This window comes from Lolium rigidum, chromosome 7, assembly GCF_022539505.1.
Source record: "Lolium rigidum isolate FL_2022 chromosome 7, APGP_CSIRO_Lrig_0.1, whole genome shotgun sequence".
Classification (NCBI taxonomy): domain Eukaryota; kingdom Viridiplantae; phylum Streptophyta; class Magnoliopsida; order Poales; family Poaceae; genus Lolium; species Lolium rigidum.
Window position 1 is genome coordinate 78,752,589 of NC_061514.1, and position 18,782 is coordinate 78,771,370.

Below are 18,782 nucleotides of genomic sequence, written 5' to 3' on the forward strand. Positions count from 1 at the left end.
TACTTACTCGTACTTTATTCATCCGTTACATCAAAACCCCCTGAATACTTGTCTGTGAGCATTTACAGTGAATCCTTCATCGAAACTGCTTGTCAACACCTTCTGCTCCTCGTTGGGATCGACATTCTTACTTATCGAAGATATTACGATACACCCCCTATACTTGTGGGTCATCAGACGTATCAGCATCCCTGATGTCTACGGGTGCTTCTATTCTTGTAGACAGTGTTGGGCCTCCAAGAGCAGAGGTTTGTAGAACAACAGCAAGTTTCCCTTAAGTGGATCACCCAAGGTTTATCGAACTCAGGGAGGAAGAGGTCAAAGATATCCCTCTCATGCAACCCCGCAACCACAAAGCAAGAAGTCTCTTGTGTCCCCAACACACCTAATAGGTGCACTAGTTCGGCGAAGAGATAGTGAAATACAAGTGGTATGAATGAATATGAGCAGTAGTAACGACGCCGTGAAAAGTGCTTGTCGGCGTGCGATTGATGGTATTAATATTGCAGGAAGTAAAGATGCAGTAAAACAAGTAAACAAGCAGCGATAGCGATATTTAGGAACAAGGCCTAGGGATCATACTTTCACTAGTGGACACTCTCAACATTGATCACATAACAGAATAAATAGATAGATGCTAGACTCTACACCCTCTTGTTGGATGATGAACACCACTAACTGTGTAGGATTACACGAACCCTCAATGCCGGAGTTAACAAGCTCCACAATATTCAATGTTCATGTTTAAATAACCTTAGAGTGCATGACGGATCAACATAACCAAACCAAGTACTAACATAGCATGCACACACTGTCACCTTCACACTACGAAAGGAGGAATACATCACATCAATACTATCATAGCAATAGTTAACTTCATAATCTACAAGAGATCACAATCATAGCCTACGCCAAGTACTACACGATGCACACACTGTCACCATTACACCGTGCAGGAGGAATAAATTACTTTAATAACATCACTAGAGTAGCAGACAGATATATTGTGATACAAAACACATTGCAATCATAAAGAGATATAAATAAGCACTTCACTATGCCATTCATAACAGTGAATAAGTATTCTGTGAAATATAGCCTAAGAGACCCACACGGTGCACACACTCGTCACCTTTACACACGTGGGACAAGGAGTCTCCGGAGATCACATAAGTAAAATCCACTTGACTAGCATAATGACATCTAGATTACAAGCATCATCATATGAATCTCAATCATGTAAGGCAGCTCATGAGATTATTGTATTGAAGCACATAGGAGAGAGATTAACCACATAGCTACCGGTACAGCCCCGAGCCTCGATGGAGAACTACTCCCTCCTCATGGGAGACAGTAGCGTTGATGAAGATGGCGGTGGTGTCGATAGAGAAGCCTTCCGGGGGCACTTCCCCGTCCCGGCGGCGTGCCGGAACAGAGACTCCTGTCCCCCAGATCTTGGCTTCGCGATGGCGGCGGCTCTGGAAGGTTTTCTTTGGTTTCGTCGAACGTAATAGGGTTTTCGCGACGGAGGCTTTAAGTAGGCGGAAGGGCAAGGTCGGTGGAGTCACGAGGGACCCACACAACAGGGCGGCGCGGGCCCTAGCCTGGCCGCACCGCCTTAGTGTGGCGCCGCCTCGTGGCCCCACTTCGTATCTCCTCCGGTCTTCTGGAAGCTTCGTGTGAAAATAGGACCCTGGGCGTTGATTTCGTCCAATTCCGAGAATATTTCCTTACTAGGATTTCTGAAACCAAAAACAGCAGAAAACGAGAACCGGCACTTCGGCATCTCGTCAATAGGTTAGTTCCGGAAAACGCATAAATATGACATAAAGTATGTATAAAACATGTAGATATCATCAATAATGTGGCATGGAACATAAGAAATTATCGATACGTCGGAGACATATCAGCATCCCCAAGCTTAGTTCTGCTCGTCCCGAGCAGGTAAACGATAACAAAGATAATTTCTGGAGTGACACGCCATCATAACCTTGATCATACTATTGTAAGCATATGTAATGAATGCAGCGATCAAAACAATGGTAATGACATGAGTAAACAAATGAATCATAAAGCAAAGACTTTTCATGAATAGTACTTCAAGACAAGCATCAATAAGTCTTGCATAAGAGTTAACTCATAAAGCAATAAATCAAAGTAAAGGTATTGAAGCAACACAAAGGAAGATTAAGTTTCAGCGGTTGCTTTCAACTTATAACATGTATATCTCATGGATAGTGTCAATGTAAGGTAATATAACAAGTGCAATATGCAAGTATGCAGGAATCAATGCACAGTTCACACAAGTGTTTGCTTCTTGAGGTGGAGAGAGATAGGTGAACTGACTCAACATAAAAGTAAAAGAAAGGTCCTTCAAAGAGGAAAGCATCGATTGCTATATTTGTGCTAGAGCTTTTATTTTGAAAACATGAAGCAATTTTGTCAACGGTAGTAATAAAGCATATGTATCATGTAAATTATATCTTACAAGTTGCAAGCCTCATGCATAGTATACTAATAGTGCCCGCACCTTGTCCTAATTAGCTTGGACTACCGGATCATCGCAATACACATGTTTTAACCAAGTGTCACAAAGGGGTACCTCCATGCCGCCTGTACAAAGGTCTAAGGAGAAAGCTCGCATTTTGGATTTCTCGCTTTTGATTATTCTCAACTTAGACATCCATACCGGGACAACATGGACAACAGATAATGGACTCCTCTTTAATGCATAAGCATGTGGCAACAATTAGTGTTCTCATATGAGATTGAGGATATATGTCCAAAACTGAAACTTCCACCATGATTCATGGCTTTAGTTAGCGGCCCAATGTTCTTCTCTAACAATATGCATGCTCTAACCATTAAAGTGGTAGATCTCTCTTACTTCAGACAAGACGGACATGCATAGCAACTCACATGATATTCAACAAAGAGTTGATGGTGTCCCCAGGAAACATGGTTATCGCACAACAAGCAACTTAATAAGAGATAAAGTGCATAAGTACATATTCAATACCACAATAGTTTTTAGGCTATTTTGTCCCATGAGCTATATATTGTAAAGGCGAATGATGGAAATTTAAAGGTAGCACTCAAGCAATTTACTTTGGAATGGCGGAGAAATACCATGTAGTAGGTAGGTATGGTGGACACAAATGGCATAGTGGTTGGCTCAAGGATTTTGGATGCATGAGAAGTATTCCCTCTCGATACAAGGTTTAGGCTAGCAAGGTTTATTTGAAACAAACACAAGGATGAACGGTGCAGCAAAACTCACATAAAAGACATATTGTAAACATTATAAGACTCTACACCGTCTTCCTTGTTGTTAAAAACTCAATACTAGAAATTATCTAGACTTTAGAGAGACCAAATATGCAAACCAAATTTTAGCAAGCTCTATGTATTTCTTCATTAATAAGTGCAAAGTATATGATGCAAGAGCTTAAACATGAGCACAACAATTGCCAAGTATCAAATTATCCAAGACATTTTAGAATTACTACATGTAGCATTTCCCGATTCCAACCATATAACATTTTAACGAAGAAGATTCAACCTTCGCCATGAATACTATGAGTAAAGCCTAAGGACATATTTGTCCATATGCAACAGCGGAGCGTGTCTCTCTCCCACACGGTGAATGCTAGGATCCATTTTATTAAAACAAAATCAAAAACAAAAACAAACAGACGCTCCAAGCAAAGTACATAAGATGTGACTGAATAAAAATATAGTTTCAGGGAAGGAACCTGATAATGTTGTCGATGAAGAAGGGGATGCCTTGGGCATCCCCAAGCTTAGACGCTTGAGTCTTCTTAAAATATGCAGGGGTGAACCACGGGGGCATCCCCAAGCTTAGAGCTTTCACTCTCCTTGATCATATTGCATCATTTCCCTCTCTTGATCCTTGAAAACTTCCTCCACACCAAACTCGAAACAACTCATTAGAGGGTTAGTGCACAATAAAAATTAACATGTTCGGAGGTGACATAATCATTCTTAACACTTCTGGACATTGCATAAAGCTACTGGACATTAATGGATCAAAGAAATTCATCCAACATAGCAAAAGAGGCAATGCGAAATAAAAGGCAGAATCTGTCAAAACAGAACAGTCCGTAAAGAAGAATTTTAAAATGGCACCAGACTTGCTCAGATGAAAATGCCCAAATTTAATGAAAGTTGCGTACATATCTGAGGATCACTCACGTAAATTGGCATAATTTTCTGAGTTACCTACAGAGAATTAGGCCCATATTCGTGACAGCAAGAAATCCGTTTCTGCGCAGTAATCCAAATCTAGTATGAACCTTACTATCAAAGACTTTACTTGGCACAACAATGGAATAAAATAAGATAAGGAGAGGTTGCTACAGTAGTAACAACTTCCAAGACTCAAATACAAAATAAAAGTACTGTAGCAAAATAAACACATGGGTTAGCTCCCAAGAAGTTCTTTCTTTATAGCCATTAAGATGGGCTCAACAGTTTTAATGATGCAATCGCAAGAAATAGTATTTGAAGCAAAAGAGAGCATCAAGAGGCAAATTCAAAACAAATTTAAGTCTAACATGCTTCCTATGCATAGGAATCTTGTAAATAAACAAGTTCATGAAGAGCAAAGTGACAAGCATAGAAAGATAAAACAAGTGTAGCTTCAAAAATTTCAGCACATAGAGAGGTGTTTTAGTAACATGAAAATTTCTACAACCATATTTTCCTCTCTCATAATAACTTTCGAGTAGCAACATGAGCAAACTCAACAATATAACTATCACATAAAGCATTCTTATCATGAGTCTCATGCATAAAATTATTACTCTCCACATAAGCATAATCAATTTTATTAGTTGTAGTGGGAGCAAATTCAACAAAGTAGCTATCATTATTATCATCAAATATAGGAGGCATATTGTAATCATAATCAAATTTATCCTCCATAACAGACGGTACTAAAAGACCAATATCATTATAATCATCATAAATAGGAGGCAAAGTATCATCAAAGAAAATTTTCTCCTCAATGCTTGGGGGACTAAAAATATCATGCTCATCAAAGCCAGCTTCCCCAAGCTTAGAATTTTCCATATCATTAGCAACAATGGTGTTCAAAGCGTTCATACTAATATGTTTCATAGGTTTTTTAATTTTCGCATCAAACCATCCATGTCTTAAATCAGGAAATAGAATAAGAAGCTCATTGTTGTCCATTATGCCAAACTAGTAAACAAGAAACAAAAAGATGCAATTGCAGGATCTAAAGGAAATAGCTTCGAGCACACACACAACGGCAACAGAAAAGTACTTTACCTGAGACCGGAGTATGAGAGCCTTTTACCTTTCCTCCCCGGCAACGGCGCCAGAAAATAGCTTGATGTCTACGGGTGCTTCTATTCTTGTAGACAGTGTTGGGCCTCCAAGACCAGAGGTTTGTAGAACAGCAGCAAGTGTCCCTTAAGTGGATCACCCAAGGTTTATCGAACTCAGGGAGGAAGAGGTCAAAGATATCCCTCTCATGCAACCCCGCAACCACAAAGCAAGAAGTCTCTTGTGTCCCCAACACACCTAATAGGTGCACTAGTTCGGCGAAGAGATAGTGAAATACAAGTGGTATGAATGAATATGAGCGAGTAGTAACGACGCCGTGAAAAGTGCTTGCCGGCGTGCGATTGATGGTATTAATATTGCAGGAAGTAAAGATGCAAGTAAAACAAGAAACAAGCAGCGATAGCGATATTTAGGAACAAGGCCTAGGGATCATACTTTCACTAGTGGACACTCTCAACATTGATCACATAACAGAATAAATAGATAGATGCTAGACTCTACACCCTCTTGTTGGATGATGAACACCACTAATCGTGTAGGATTACACGAACCCTCAATGCCGGAGTTAACAAGCTCCACAATATTCAATGTTCATGTTTAAATAACCTTAGAGTGCATGACAGATCAACATAACCAAACCAAGTACTAACATAGCATGCACACTCGTCACCTTCACACTACGAAAGGAGGAATAGATCACATCAATACTATCATAGCAATAGTTAACTTCATAATCTACAAGAGATCACAATCATAGCCTATGCCAAGTACTACACGATGCACACACTGTCACCATTACACCGTGCGGGAGGAATAAACTACTTTAATAACATCACTAGAGTAGCACACAAATATATTGTGATACAAAACACATTGCAATCATAAAGAGATATAAATAAGCACTTCACTATGCCATTCATAACAGTGAATAAGTATTCTGTGAAATATAGCCTAAGAGACCCACACGGTGCACACACTGTCACCTTTACACACGTGGGACAAGGAGTCTCCGGAGATCACATAAGTAAAATCCACTTGACTAGCATAATGACATCTAGATTACAAGCATCATCATATGAATCTCAATCATGTAAGGCAGCTCATGAGATTATTGTATTGAAGCACATAGGAGAGAGATTAACCACATAGCTACCGGTACAGCCCCGAGCCTCGATGGAGAACTACTCCCTCCTCATGGGAGACAGCAGCGTTGATGAAGATGGCGGTGGTGTCGATGGAGAAGCCTTCCGGGGGCACTTCCCCGTCCCGGCGGCGTGCCGGAACAGAGACTCCTGTCCCCCAGATCTTGGCTTCGCGATGGCGGCGGCTCTGGAAGGTTTTCTCTGGTTTCGTCGAACGTAATAGGTTTTTCGCGACGGAGGCTTTAAGTAGGCGGAAGGGCAAGGTTGGTGGAGTCACGAGAGACCCACACAACAGGGCGGCGCGGGCCCTAGCCTGGCCGCGCCGCCTTAGTGTGGCGCCACCTCGTGGCCCCACTTCGTATCTCCTCCGGTCTTCTGGAAGCTTCGTGTGAAAATAGGACCCTGGGCGTTGATTTCGTCCAATTCCGAGAATATTTCCTTACTAGGATTTGTGAAACCAAAAACAGCAGAAAACAGGAACTGGCACTTCGGCATCTCGTCAATAGGTTAGTTCCGGAAAACGCATAAATATGACATAAAGTATGTATAAAACATGTAGATATCATCAATAATGTGGCATGGAACATAAGAAATTATCGATACGTCGGAGACGTATCAATCCCCAAGCTTAGTTCCTGCTCGTCCCGAGCAGGTAAACGATAACAAAGATAATTTCTGGAGTGACATGCCATCATAACCTTGATCATACTATTGTAAGCATATGTAATGAATGCAGTGATCAAAACAATGGTAATGACATGAGTAAACAAATGAATCATAAAGCAAAGACTTTTCATGAATAGTACTTCAAGACAAGCATCAATAAGTCTTGCATAAGAGTTAACTCATAAAGCAATAAATCAAAGTAAAGGTATTGAAACAACACAAAAGAAGATTAAGTTTCAGCGGTTGCTTTCAACTTATAACATGTATATCTCATGGATATTGTCAATGTAAAGTAATATAACAAGTGCAATATGCAAGTATGTAGGAATCAATGCACAGTTCACACAAGTGTTTGCTTCTTGAGGTAGAGAGAAATAGGTGAACTGACTCAACATAAAAGTAGAAGAATGGTCCTTCAAAGAGGAAAGCATCGATTGCTATATTTGTGCTAGAGCTTTGGTTTTGAAAACATGAAACAATTTTGTCAACGGTAGTAATAAAGCATATGTATCATGTAAATTATATCTTACAAGTTGCAAGCCTCATGCATAGTATACTAATAGTGCCCGCACCTTGTCCTAATTAGCTTGGACTACCGAGATCATCGCAATACACATGTTTTAACCAAGTGTCACAAAGGGGTACCTCTATGCCGCCTGTACAAAGGTCTAAGGAGAAAGCTCGCATTTTGGATTTCTCGCTTTTGATTATTCTCAACTTAGACATCCATACCGGGACAACATAGACAACGGATAATGGACTCCTCTTTAATGCATAAGCATGTGGCAACAATTAGTATTCTCATATGAGATTGAGGATATGTGTCCAAAACTGAAACTTCCACCATGATTCATGGCTTTAGTTAGCGGCCCAATGTTCTTCTCTAACAATATGCATGCTCTAACCATTAAAGTGGTAGATCTCCCTTACTTCGGACAAGACGGACATGCATAGCAACTCACATGATATTCAACAAAGTGTTGATGGCGTCCCCGGGAACATGGTTATCGCACAACAAGCAACTTAATAAGAGATAAAGTGCATAAGTACATATTCAATACCACAATAGTTTTTAAGCTATTTGTCCCATGAGCTATATATTGCAAAGGCGAATGATGGAAATTTTAAAGGTAGCACTCAAGCAATTTACTTTGGAATGGCGGAGAAATACCATGTAGTAGGTAGGTATGGTGGACACAAATGGCATAGTGGTTGGCTTAAGGATTTTGGATGCATGAGAAGTATTCCCTCTCGATACAAGGCTTAGGCTAGCAAGGTTATTTGAAACAAACACAAGGATGAACCGGTGCAGCAAAACTCACATAAAAGACATATTGTAAACATTATAAAACTCTACACCGTCTTCCTTGTTGTTCAAAACTCAATACTAGAAATTATCTAGACTTTAGAGAGACCAAATATGCAAACCAAATTTTAGCAAGCTCTATGTATTTCTTCATTAATGGGTGCAAAGTATATGATGCAAGAGCTTAAACATGAGCACAACAATTGCCAAGTATCAAATTATCCAAGACATTTTATCAATTACTACATGTAGCATTTCCCGTTTCCAACCATATAACAATTAACGAAGCAGTTTCAACCTTCGCCATGAACATTAAAAGCTAAGAACACATGTGTTCATATGAACCAGCGGAGCGTGTCTCTCTCCCACACAAGCATTTATTCAAACAAAAACAAAAACAAAAACAAACGGACGCTCCAAGTAAAGTACATAAGATGTGATGGAATAAAAATATAGTTTCGAGGGAGGAACCTGATAATGTTGTCGATGAAGAAGGGGATGCCTTGGGCATCCCCAAGCTTAGATGCTTGAGTCTTCTTGAAATATGCAGGGATGAACCACGGGGGCATCCCTAAGCTTAGACTCTTCACTCTTCTTGATCATAGTATATCATCCTCCTCTCTTGACCCTTGAAAACTTCCTCCACACCAAACTCAAAACAAACTCATTAGAGGGTTAGTGCATAATCAAAAACTCACATGTTCAGAGGTGACACAATCATTCTTAACACTTATGGACATTACTCAAAGCTACTGGAAGGTAATGGAACAAAGAAATCCACCCAACACAGCGAAAGAAGCAATGCGAAATAAAGGGCAGAATCTGTCAAAACAGAACAGTTCGTAAAGACAAATTTTAAAGTGGCACCAGACTTGCTCAAATGAAAATTCCCAAATTGAATGAAAGTTGCGTACATATCTGAGGATCACGCACGTAAATTGGCATATTTTTCTGAGCTACCTACAGAGAGGCAGGTCGAAATTCGTGACAGCAAAGAAATCTGTTTCTGCGCACTAATCCAAATCTAGTATGAACCTTACTATCAAAGACTTTACTTGGCACAACAATGCATAAAACTAAGATAAGGAGAGGTCGCTACAGTAGTAAACAACTTCCAAGACACAAATACAAAATAAAAGTACTGTAGCAAAATAAACACATGGGTTATCTCCCAAGAAGTTCTTTCTTTATAGCCATTAAGATGGGCTCAGCAGTTTTAATGATGCACTCGCAAGAGATAGTATTTTAAGCAAAAGAGAGCATCAAGAGGCAAATTCAAAACACATTTAAGCCTAACATGCTTCCTATGAAAAGGAATCTTGTAAGTAAACAAGTTCATGAAGAGCAAAGTAACAAGCATAGGAAGATAAAACAAGTGTAGCTTCAAAAATTTCAGCACATAGAGAGGTGTTTTAGTAACATGAAAATTTCTACAACCATATTTTCCTCTCTCATAATAACTTTCGAGTAGAAACATGAGCAAACTCAACAATATAACTATCACATAAAGCATTCTTATCATGAGTCTCATGCATAAAATTATTACTCTCCACATAAGCATAATCAATTTTATTAGTTGTAGTGGGAGCAAATTCAACAAAGTAGCTATCATTATTATTCTCATCATCAAATATAGGAGGCATATTGTAATCATAATCAAATTTATCCTCCATAACAGAGCGGTACTAAAAGACCAATATCATTATAATCATCATAAATAGGAGGCAAAGTATCATCAAAGTAAATTTTCTCCTCAATGCTTGGGGGACTAAAAATATCATGCTCATCAAAGCCAGCTTCCCCAAGCTTAGAATTTTCCATATCATTAGCAACAATGGTGTTCAAAGCGTTCATACTAATATGTTCCATAGGTTTTTTAATTTTCGCATCAAACCATCCATGTCTTAAATCAGGAAATAGTATAAGAAGCTCATTGTTGTCCATTATGCCTAACTAGTGTAAACAAGAAACAAAAAGATGCAATTGCAGGATCTAAAGGAAATAGCTTCGAGCACACACACAACGGCGCCAGAAAAGTACTTTACTTGGGACCGGAGTATGAGAGCCTTTTACCTTTCCTCCCCGGCAACGGCGCCAGAAAAGTGCTTGATGTCTACGGGTGCTTCTATTCTTGTAGACAGTGTTGGGCCTCCAAGAGCAGAGGTTTGTAGAACAACGAGCAAGTTTCCCTTAAGTGGATCACCCAAGGTTTATCGAACTCGGGGAGGAAGAGGTCAAAGATATCCCTCTCAAGCAACCCCGCAATCACGATACAAGAAGTCTCTTGTGTCCCCAACACACCTAATACACTTGTCAGATGTATATGTGCACTAGTTCGGCGAAGAGATAGTGAAATACAAGTAATATGGATGTATATGAGTGGTAATAGCAATCTGAATAAAATATGGCAGCGAGTAAACATGCAATAGAACAGTAAATAAACGGAGATTCGATGTTTGGAAACAAGGCCTAGGGAACCTACTTTCACTAGTGGACACTCTCAACATTGATCACATAATAAAACCACTCTACACTCTCTTGTTGGATGATGAACACCACTAATTGTGTAGGGCTACAAGAGCACCTCAATGCCGGAGTTAACAAGCTCCACAACATTCGATATTCATATTTAAATAACCTTAGAGTGCATGATAGACCAACGCAATTACACCGAGAACTAACATAGCATGCACACTGTCACCATCACACTATGAAGGAGGAATATATCACATCAATACTATCATAGCAATAATTAACTTCATAATATACAAGAGATTACAATCATAACCTACGCCAAGTACTACATGATGCACACACTGTCACCGTTACACCATGGAGGAGGAATAGAGTACTTTAATAACATCACTAGAGTAACACATAGATGAATAGTGATACAAAACTCATATGAATCTCAATCATGTAAGGCAGCTCATGAGATCATTGTATTGAAGTACATAGGAGAGAGATTAACCACATAGCTACCGGTACAGCCCTTAGCCTCGATGGAGAACTACTCCCTCCTCATGGGAGACGAGCAGCGTTGATGGAGATGGCGGTGGTGTTGATGGAGATGCCTTCCGGGGCACTTCCCCGTCCCGGTGGCGTGCCGGAACAGAGACTTCGTCCCCCGGATCTTGGCTTCGCGATGGCGGCGGCTCTGGAAGGTTTCTCGTACCGTGGCTTTTCCGTATCGAAGATTTAGGTCAGGGACCTTTATATAGGCGAAGAGGCGGAGTCAGAAGGTCGACGAGGCGGTGACACAATAGGGGGGCGCGGCCAGGGCCTGGGCCGCGCCGCCCTATCATCTGGTGGGCCTGTGGCCCCCCTCTGGTTGCTCTCGGGTGTTCTGGAAGCTTCGTGGAAAAATAGGATCCTGGGCCTTGATTTCGTCCGATTCCGAGGATATTTCCTTACTAGGATTTCTGGAACCAAAAACAGCAGAAAACAGGAACTGGCCCTTCGGCATCTCGTCAATAGGTTAGTTCCGGAAAACGCATAAATATGACATATAATGTGTATAAAACATGTAGATATCATCAATAATGTGGCATGGAACATAAGAAATTATCGATACGTCGGAGACGTATCAGGCATTTATAGACGGAATGGCGATGTCGATGGAGGCCAGGGGGCCCCAGACCACCCCTAGATGCGGCCAGGGCCTGGGCCACACCTAGGCCTGGTTTGGCCGCCCTGTGACGCCTTCTCGTCCCCCTCTGGACTTTGTCTTCGTTACGTAAAAATAAGATCTTCGACTTTTGTTTCGTCCAATTTCGAGAATATTTCATGTACAACTTTTCTGAAATACAAAACAATAGAAAATAGAGAACTGGCACTATGGCATCTTGTCAATAGGTTAGTACCGGAAAATGCATAAAAGTGCCATGAAGTGCAAATAAAACATATAGCAATTGGTGTAAAACAAGCATGGGGCATCAACAATTATAGATATGTCGTTTGCAACGTATTAGATATGTTGATGGAGATGCCTCCCCCAAGCCAAGGAGGAGTGGTGATGTCGATGGTGTCGATTTCCCCTTCACCGGAGGCACCAGTGCGGTAGGATCTGCCCTCTCCCAGAGTAGGAGAGGACCTTCGCCTAGTTTTTAGGCAAAACAGAGGCTCTGTTATAAAAGGATAGTTTGTGGATGGTTCCATACTATAGGATATATTTGTGGCATGTGTTGCATCATCTCAACCATAATACATGATTCCCATATTAATATTTACCAAACACATTATGAATTTACATCAATCTTATGCCTTCTTTGAAGCTGTTCCGATTCCGCCATGTTTACGAGAGAGTAGACAAGTGAAACTATGAACCTCGATCTGTATTTAACCATGATAAACATTTTTTACTTGCATCTACAAGTCTTTACATTTTACACTTAATGAATCCGAAAAAAACAAAAAAAAAACGTTTACCATAATTGCATTTTGTTCGCCTGGAACACTACCATCATCATACCACTTTGCCTTTGCATCACTTTTAATTTACCTTTCATATTGCATTTAATTACGTTACTCGATGCATATTTACTTTATCTATACCATTTATATATTCATTTTCAATTCTAATACGAAACCTTGTGCTTGACAACCACTTGGTGGGGTTGGGGACAGAATGCACCACTTTTTTTTGTTCTGTAGGGTACTTGAAGAGGAAAAAGAAATGTAATTATACCATTACTCCCAGAGTTCTATATAAACCCTAGAGTCATCCTTATGAGGAAAAACACATTGGTACATCACTTTCGCTTGGAGTCCCAACGAATTGGTATCCTCGTAGATTGGTGACATCAACTCCAACCAACGGCGAGCAGGATTTTTTAGTTTTAATTTAAATTCAATTGTTTGTTATTCAACTTTATAGAAAAAATTGAGTGAAATTTCAAATTCATGTCATATTTACGATGTTTTTACTCAGTTCATGTATTTTTTATAGCCGTTTGGGGACGTGGTTTGACGGGAGGCGCCCCTAAAAGCGTCTTATGCTTAAGACAAACTCCGTTTAAGGGACGTGACTAAGGGCATGTACACTGGTAGCAACATCAAGTGGTCACTCCACTGAACACCACATCAGCACAGGCTGATGAGGCCATGGCTCAGGCCTGCTCCTGCCCAGCGCACTTGTGCTCTTGTGACGTGAGCATGCAGAACACCGGTCCAATGAGCTTCCATCTTTTCCCTTCCCCCTCTTGATTTTCTCATTTTCTCATTATTTTCTTCTTCTTTTACGTGAGGATCCTGCCTCCTCTGCAAGCAGCGACTGCTTCACCCGAACCAACTTTTGGTGTACACCATGGCATCCGAGCCTAGGTGGATCACTAGGGAAGTAAGTTGGGGCATACCATTGGGCATGCCCTAAGATGTTCTTATGGATTACCAGCTTTTCTCCATAATTTTAGAGCATTTTTTCAGCCATCCTTGCCCAAGGTGAGGTATGATCGGGAATCAAACAACCACGGATTCCACACAGAGCGTTAAATTGGTAGAGCGGACGGAGCATCGTGAGATGCTTTGATGGCTGCCTAGAAGGCAGTCAAGCTAGCAAGAAGGAGCCGCTCGACTGCATCCAGGGTTCCCTCGGGTAATCCCTTATTCCCCGCCCACTAGCGTGCGTTAATACGGTGCGCACGCTAATGGGACGTCGTGGGCCGAGGCCCATTTAGTGACTGTTTTGGTTTTTCCGATTTCGGCAGGTTCTTTCGTTTTTTCTACTTCCTGGTTCTTTTGGTTCTTTCCGATTTTTCTTCGGTTTCCCTTTTTCTCTTTTTTATTTTTCTTTTCTTTTTCTGATTGAATTTTTTTGTGAACAAAAATATTTTTGTACAAATAATTTTTTATCAATAAAAGTTTTTGACCAAATTTTTATTTCTAACAAAATTATTTTTTGAACAAAAATTTTTTTGAGCAAAAAATGTTTTGTAACAAAATTATTTTTTGAACAAAAAAAGATTTTGACCGAATTTTTATTTCGGAAAAACAAAAATTTGAGCAATTTTTTTCTTACTTTTAAAATTTGCTCAAATTCAAATTTTGTTCACTTTCGAAAAAATAGTGCGATTCATGGGGATCGAACTCCGGTCTAACAGGCGATGTACCTAAGAGCATCTCCACTCGTCCCCCCGAACAGGCCCCCGGCGAGCGTTTTTTCCATCCGGACGGCGTAATTCGGCCCAGTCGCGCCCCCGGTTCCTCGTTTTCGTCCGGATTTGGGCCTAAATTCATCCGGCGATCCCACGACATCCCCGGCCCCCGGGAGCGCTCGGGGACTCGGACGAAACGAAAGCGCGCGAAACGGCGAGGCAACTTCCCGCGCATCCGGTGGCCCCAACTTGTCGGCGAGAGAAACCGATCGTCGTCCTCATCGCATCGTCTTCCGCGCGCCGTAAAGCCTGCCGCCGGTCCGCATTCGCCGGCCACGCGGCGAGTTAATGTCGTCGTCTTCCGCGCACGCATCGTCTTCCGCGCGCACTAAAGGCTGCCGCCGGTCAGCTCGCCGCGGACGCGTCGCATTCCACGCGGCATTTAATCCCCCGCGCCAGCCACGCCTATATACGCCGCTCCACGACATGGAGGAGGAGAAGCGCGCGGACGACGCCGCACTGGACTGGGCGAGGCGCGACTGGGAGCGCGAGGAGGCGGAGCAGCAGCGGCGGCTGCTGGACCTGGCCGCCGCACGCCAACTCGCCGCCCGCGCCGCTCCAACCGCCAACGACGATGTCGCGCGGTACCGCCGTCTCGCGACACCTCCATCCGGCGTCGCCGTCCCCGTCGTCGACCTCGAGTCCTCCGACGACGACTGGTACAAGCCATCCCCGGGATGGGGAGACGCCGGCCAGGGCAGCAGCAGCCAGGCCGCGCAGCCGAAGGCCAACGACGACGGCTCCGACGACGACGGCGGCGACTACACAGTGTTCTACCGCCATTTCGGAATGTAGAGCGCCGTGTTTTAAAATTACCGTTTGCATTCCCCTAGCCGAATTCGAAATATAGTCGAATTCGGCCTCTATGTATGAACTCCTCCCGTAATGTAATAAATATCATTAAATTTAGTCTATATTCACCCGTTTTTAGCCGTAGTTTGTCAAGTTTCCGTTTTTTAAATTCGCATCGTCGACTTCGCCTGGGCACGCGGCTGGGAAACTACTACTCCCCACGCCAAATCTTCCTCCAATCCGGACGAAAATTTCGCCGGATTTGGGCGTGGGGAGCGCCAACGAGTGGGGATGCTCTAAGCTACAACCATTAAGTAGGGAAGCTTCTTTTTAATTTTAGTCGAGTGGATGAATTAATGGACTGTTCTGAAAACAAGGAACACGCTAACGAGCGGGGAATAGGGCGTCCCGTTCCCCCGTGCAACACACACGACCCTGATCACCCGGGCCCAGACATCAGACGGCCACTCGCCCCCGCTAGGCCGGAACACCGGCCCACGGGCTAGATCGCCACTGCGTCACCGCCCGCCCGTCTCGTCTTCGTACCACCGCATCTATTGCACGCCCGCCTGCCTCCGAGCACGAGGGCAGCAGCGACAGTCCGTCTCCTGTCCCCACCCGTCAGCGACCACCGGCGGGTCCCCCGCTTTCCCCTGCGCCGTCTCGTGCTCGCCGAGAAACCCCCTTCTTCCGAGGCGACACGCCCTGCTCGCCCTCCATCTGTCTGCGCTTAGAGGAAATTGCACGGACCAGTAACTCTTGGAGCCAATGTTGCGTGAACCAGTCACTCAAATTCGTTTTTGCGCAAACCAGCAACTCTATGTCTCTATGAGTAATTATTTGCATGGAGCTGTAATGATCAGATTAGAATGTCTAACAGCATACCTGGCAGCCACCGTGGCTTGGGCATGTGCTGGGTGTGCGCCAGCCATTTGGGAGACAACTGCTTTGCTCCATATTTGCCACATCTACTTGTAACAATGATCTAAAAAAATTGTGTATTTTTTCTTGTTTGAAAAGGAGACAAAATATTTGAATTATTTTTAGAAGAAAATCGAACGAAAACCTACAACAACAGGGTCATGCCCACCTGAGTAGTGTCATTTCTGGTTTTGTCTTTTTAGACACTATTCATGTAGGATTTGTCATTTTTTTTTTCCTATTTGTGTTTCGAATTTGGTTCCAAAATTTTAGGAGTTAAAAACTGGTAGAATCAGCTAATCTACCCGGTCTAGGGCGGAGGTTATAGGGGTAGGAAGGGATTGTGTGCGTGCGAAGGCGAGAGCGCCGGCGGCAGGGCGCCATCGTGTGAGCGTGAGGGAGGCGGCGGCGGCTGAACAGAGGCGGCGGCTAGGGTTGTAAGTCCGACTCCTTGAGGAGTCGGCAACAAATATATGTTTATTGCTTTTCTCAGAAATCCAATTACAACTCTTATTTATAATAGAAATAGATAATTGGGCTAAGCCCCTAACTAGGTCTGGCCGGTGGGCCTCCTCCGGCGGTAGACCAGGCCGGTCATAACATCTCTCCCCGCCTGCGCAAACAGCTCGTCCTCGAGCTGGTAGTCTGGATAATGCTGGCGGAACTCATCACCCGGTTCCCAAGTCGCCTCTTCGGCCGGAAGTCCCTCCCACTGCACCAACAAGTACCAAGCATCACGACGCAGCTGGGCGCGCAGCACCTTGGCCGGGCTGGGGAGCAAACAGCCATCGACAGTCGGCGGAAGTGGTGGCGTGACGTCCGGCGGCGTGCCACGGTAGGGCTTGAGCAGCCCCACGTGCGATGGGGACGGGGACTATGGCCGTGGCTGTTGTTCGGCCAGCCGACGACGAGAGTAGATCCACGTGGTGCAGCCGGCCTAGGAGTCGTTACCATGCCGGAGGGACCGAGATCCACCCTGCCTCCATGGGAAGGCCACATAATTGGGGAAAGTTGGTGGCGCCAACGGGAGGCGACCGGGAACCCTAATCGCCTCCTTGATCGCTTCTCTGGATAACTCGTGCACAAGTGACTTATAATTCAAATGTACAATTCACTAGAACATCCTCTTTGGTCATTTGATCTTTTCCGAAGTGATCATATATGTGATTTGTTGTTGTCATGAAGCCATATTAATTGGAATTATGTGTGGCCGAGGAAGGCCCGCCTCCGCCGCCTTGATCTCCGCGGTGTTTAGGTGGGCATGACCATATTGTTGTAGGTTTTTGTTTGATTTTCTGCTAAAAATAATTCAAATCTTTTGTCTCCTTTTCAAACAAGAAAAAATACACAACTTTTTTTAGATCATTGTTACAATTAGATGTGGCAAATATGGAGCAAAGCAGTTGTCTCCCAAATGGCTGGCACACGCCCAGCACATGCCCAAGCCACGGTGGCTGCCAGGTATGCTGTTAGACATTCTAATCTGATCATTACAGCTCCATGCAAATAATTACTCGTAGAGTTGCTGGTTTGTGCAAAAACGAATTTGAGTGACTGGTTCACGCAACATTGGCTCCAAGAGTTACTGGTCCGTGCAATTTCCTCCTGCGCTTACCTCATTTACCCTCTTCGTCCTCTCCGAGCAGTCCTTCTCCCCTCGCTTCGCAGCCCCCCGCCGCGCCCTCCAGCAGCTACGCCTCGGGAGGAGGAGAGAGGGAGGGGCGGCTTTGCGTCGGCGCGAAGCTTCCCTCCGCCAGCCAAGCCATGGGCGACGTCTCCGCCGCGGCGGCGACCGCGGGGGAGCTCAAGGACCCGAGGACGATCGCGCGCAAGTAAGCGCCGCCCCTACTTTACCTCGCCCCCCGCCCTCGTCTTCCCCACCCGATTGTTTCCTCGTTTTCTGTCCGGGATTTGTTTTGGGCGAAGCTGCGGGGCTACAAGCGGAATCACTACTGTTTGCTTGACAGGGCTGTCCGTCTCTGCGGGTTGATTCATCCATCTATTGCTGGTTAGGGAGCATTTGGGGGTTTTAGATGGGTTTCAGGATGCGCCGGTTGTTTTTTATTTGCTGTTCAGATACTCTTGGATTTAGCAGCAGTCCATGCTCTACTAGTCCACTGTTTCGATTCCCGTTCCACGTCGTGTTGATTTTATCTGATTATTAAAGCGCCCGTCAGTTCGTGATTAATCCTCAAGGATTTCAAGCCCATCACTACTGTTTGTTTGGCAGAGATTTCCGCCTCTAGGGGTTCGATTCATCATCTATTGCTGGTTAGGGAGCATTTGGGGGTTTTAGATGGGTTTCACAGGATGCGCTGGCCGTTTTGTTTTAAGTTTTTGTTTAGAGACTCTTAGATTTAGCAGTTCATGCTCTACTCCCCTGTTTCGATTTTCATCCCACTTCGTGTTAATTTTGTCTCATTATTAAAGCGCCCATCGGTTCGTGATTAACTCCGAAGGGTTTCAGGT

The 18,782-nt window shown here is 43.5% G+C and overlaps 1 protein-coding gene across 2 annotated transcripts in view; it reads left to right on the top strand.

The window, feature by feature from the left end:
- The first annotated feature begins 18,058 nt into the window (after positions 1-18,058).
- LOC124673862 (endoribonuclease Dicer homolog 4) overlaps positions 18,059-18,782 on the top strand; it is a 30,747-nt gene continuing 30,023 nt past the window's right edge. For both annotated transcript variants that reach the window (XM_047209903.1, XM_047209904.1), the window contains exon 1: positions 18,059-18,145. In XM_047209903.1, the coding sequence (XP_047065859.1) occupies positions 18,078-18,145 (68 nt within the window). In that variant the 5' untranslated portion in view covers positions 18,059-18,077. The remainder of the gene's footprint in view (positions 18,146-18,782) is intronic.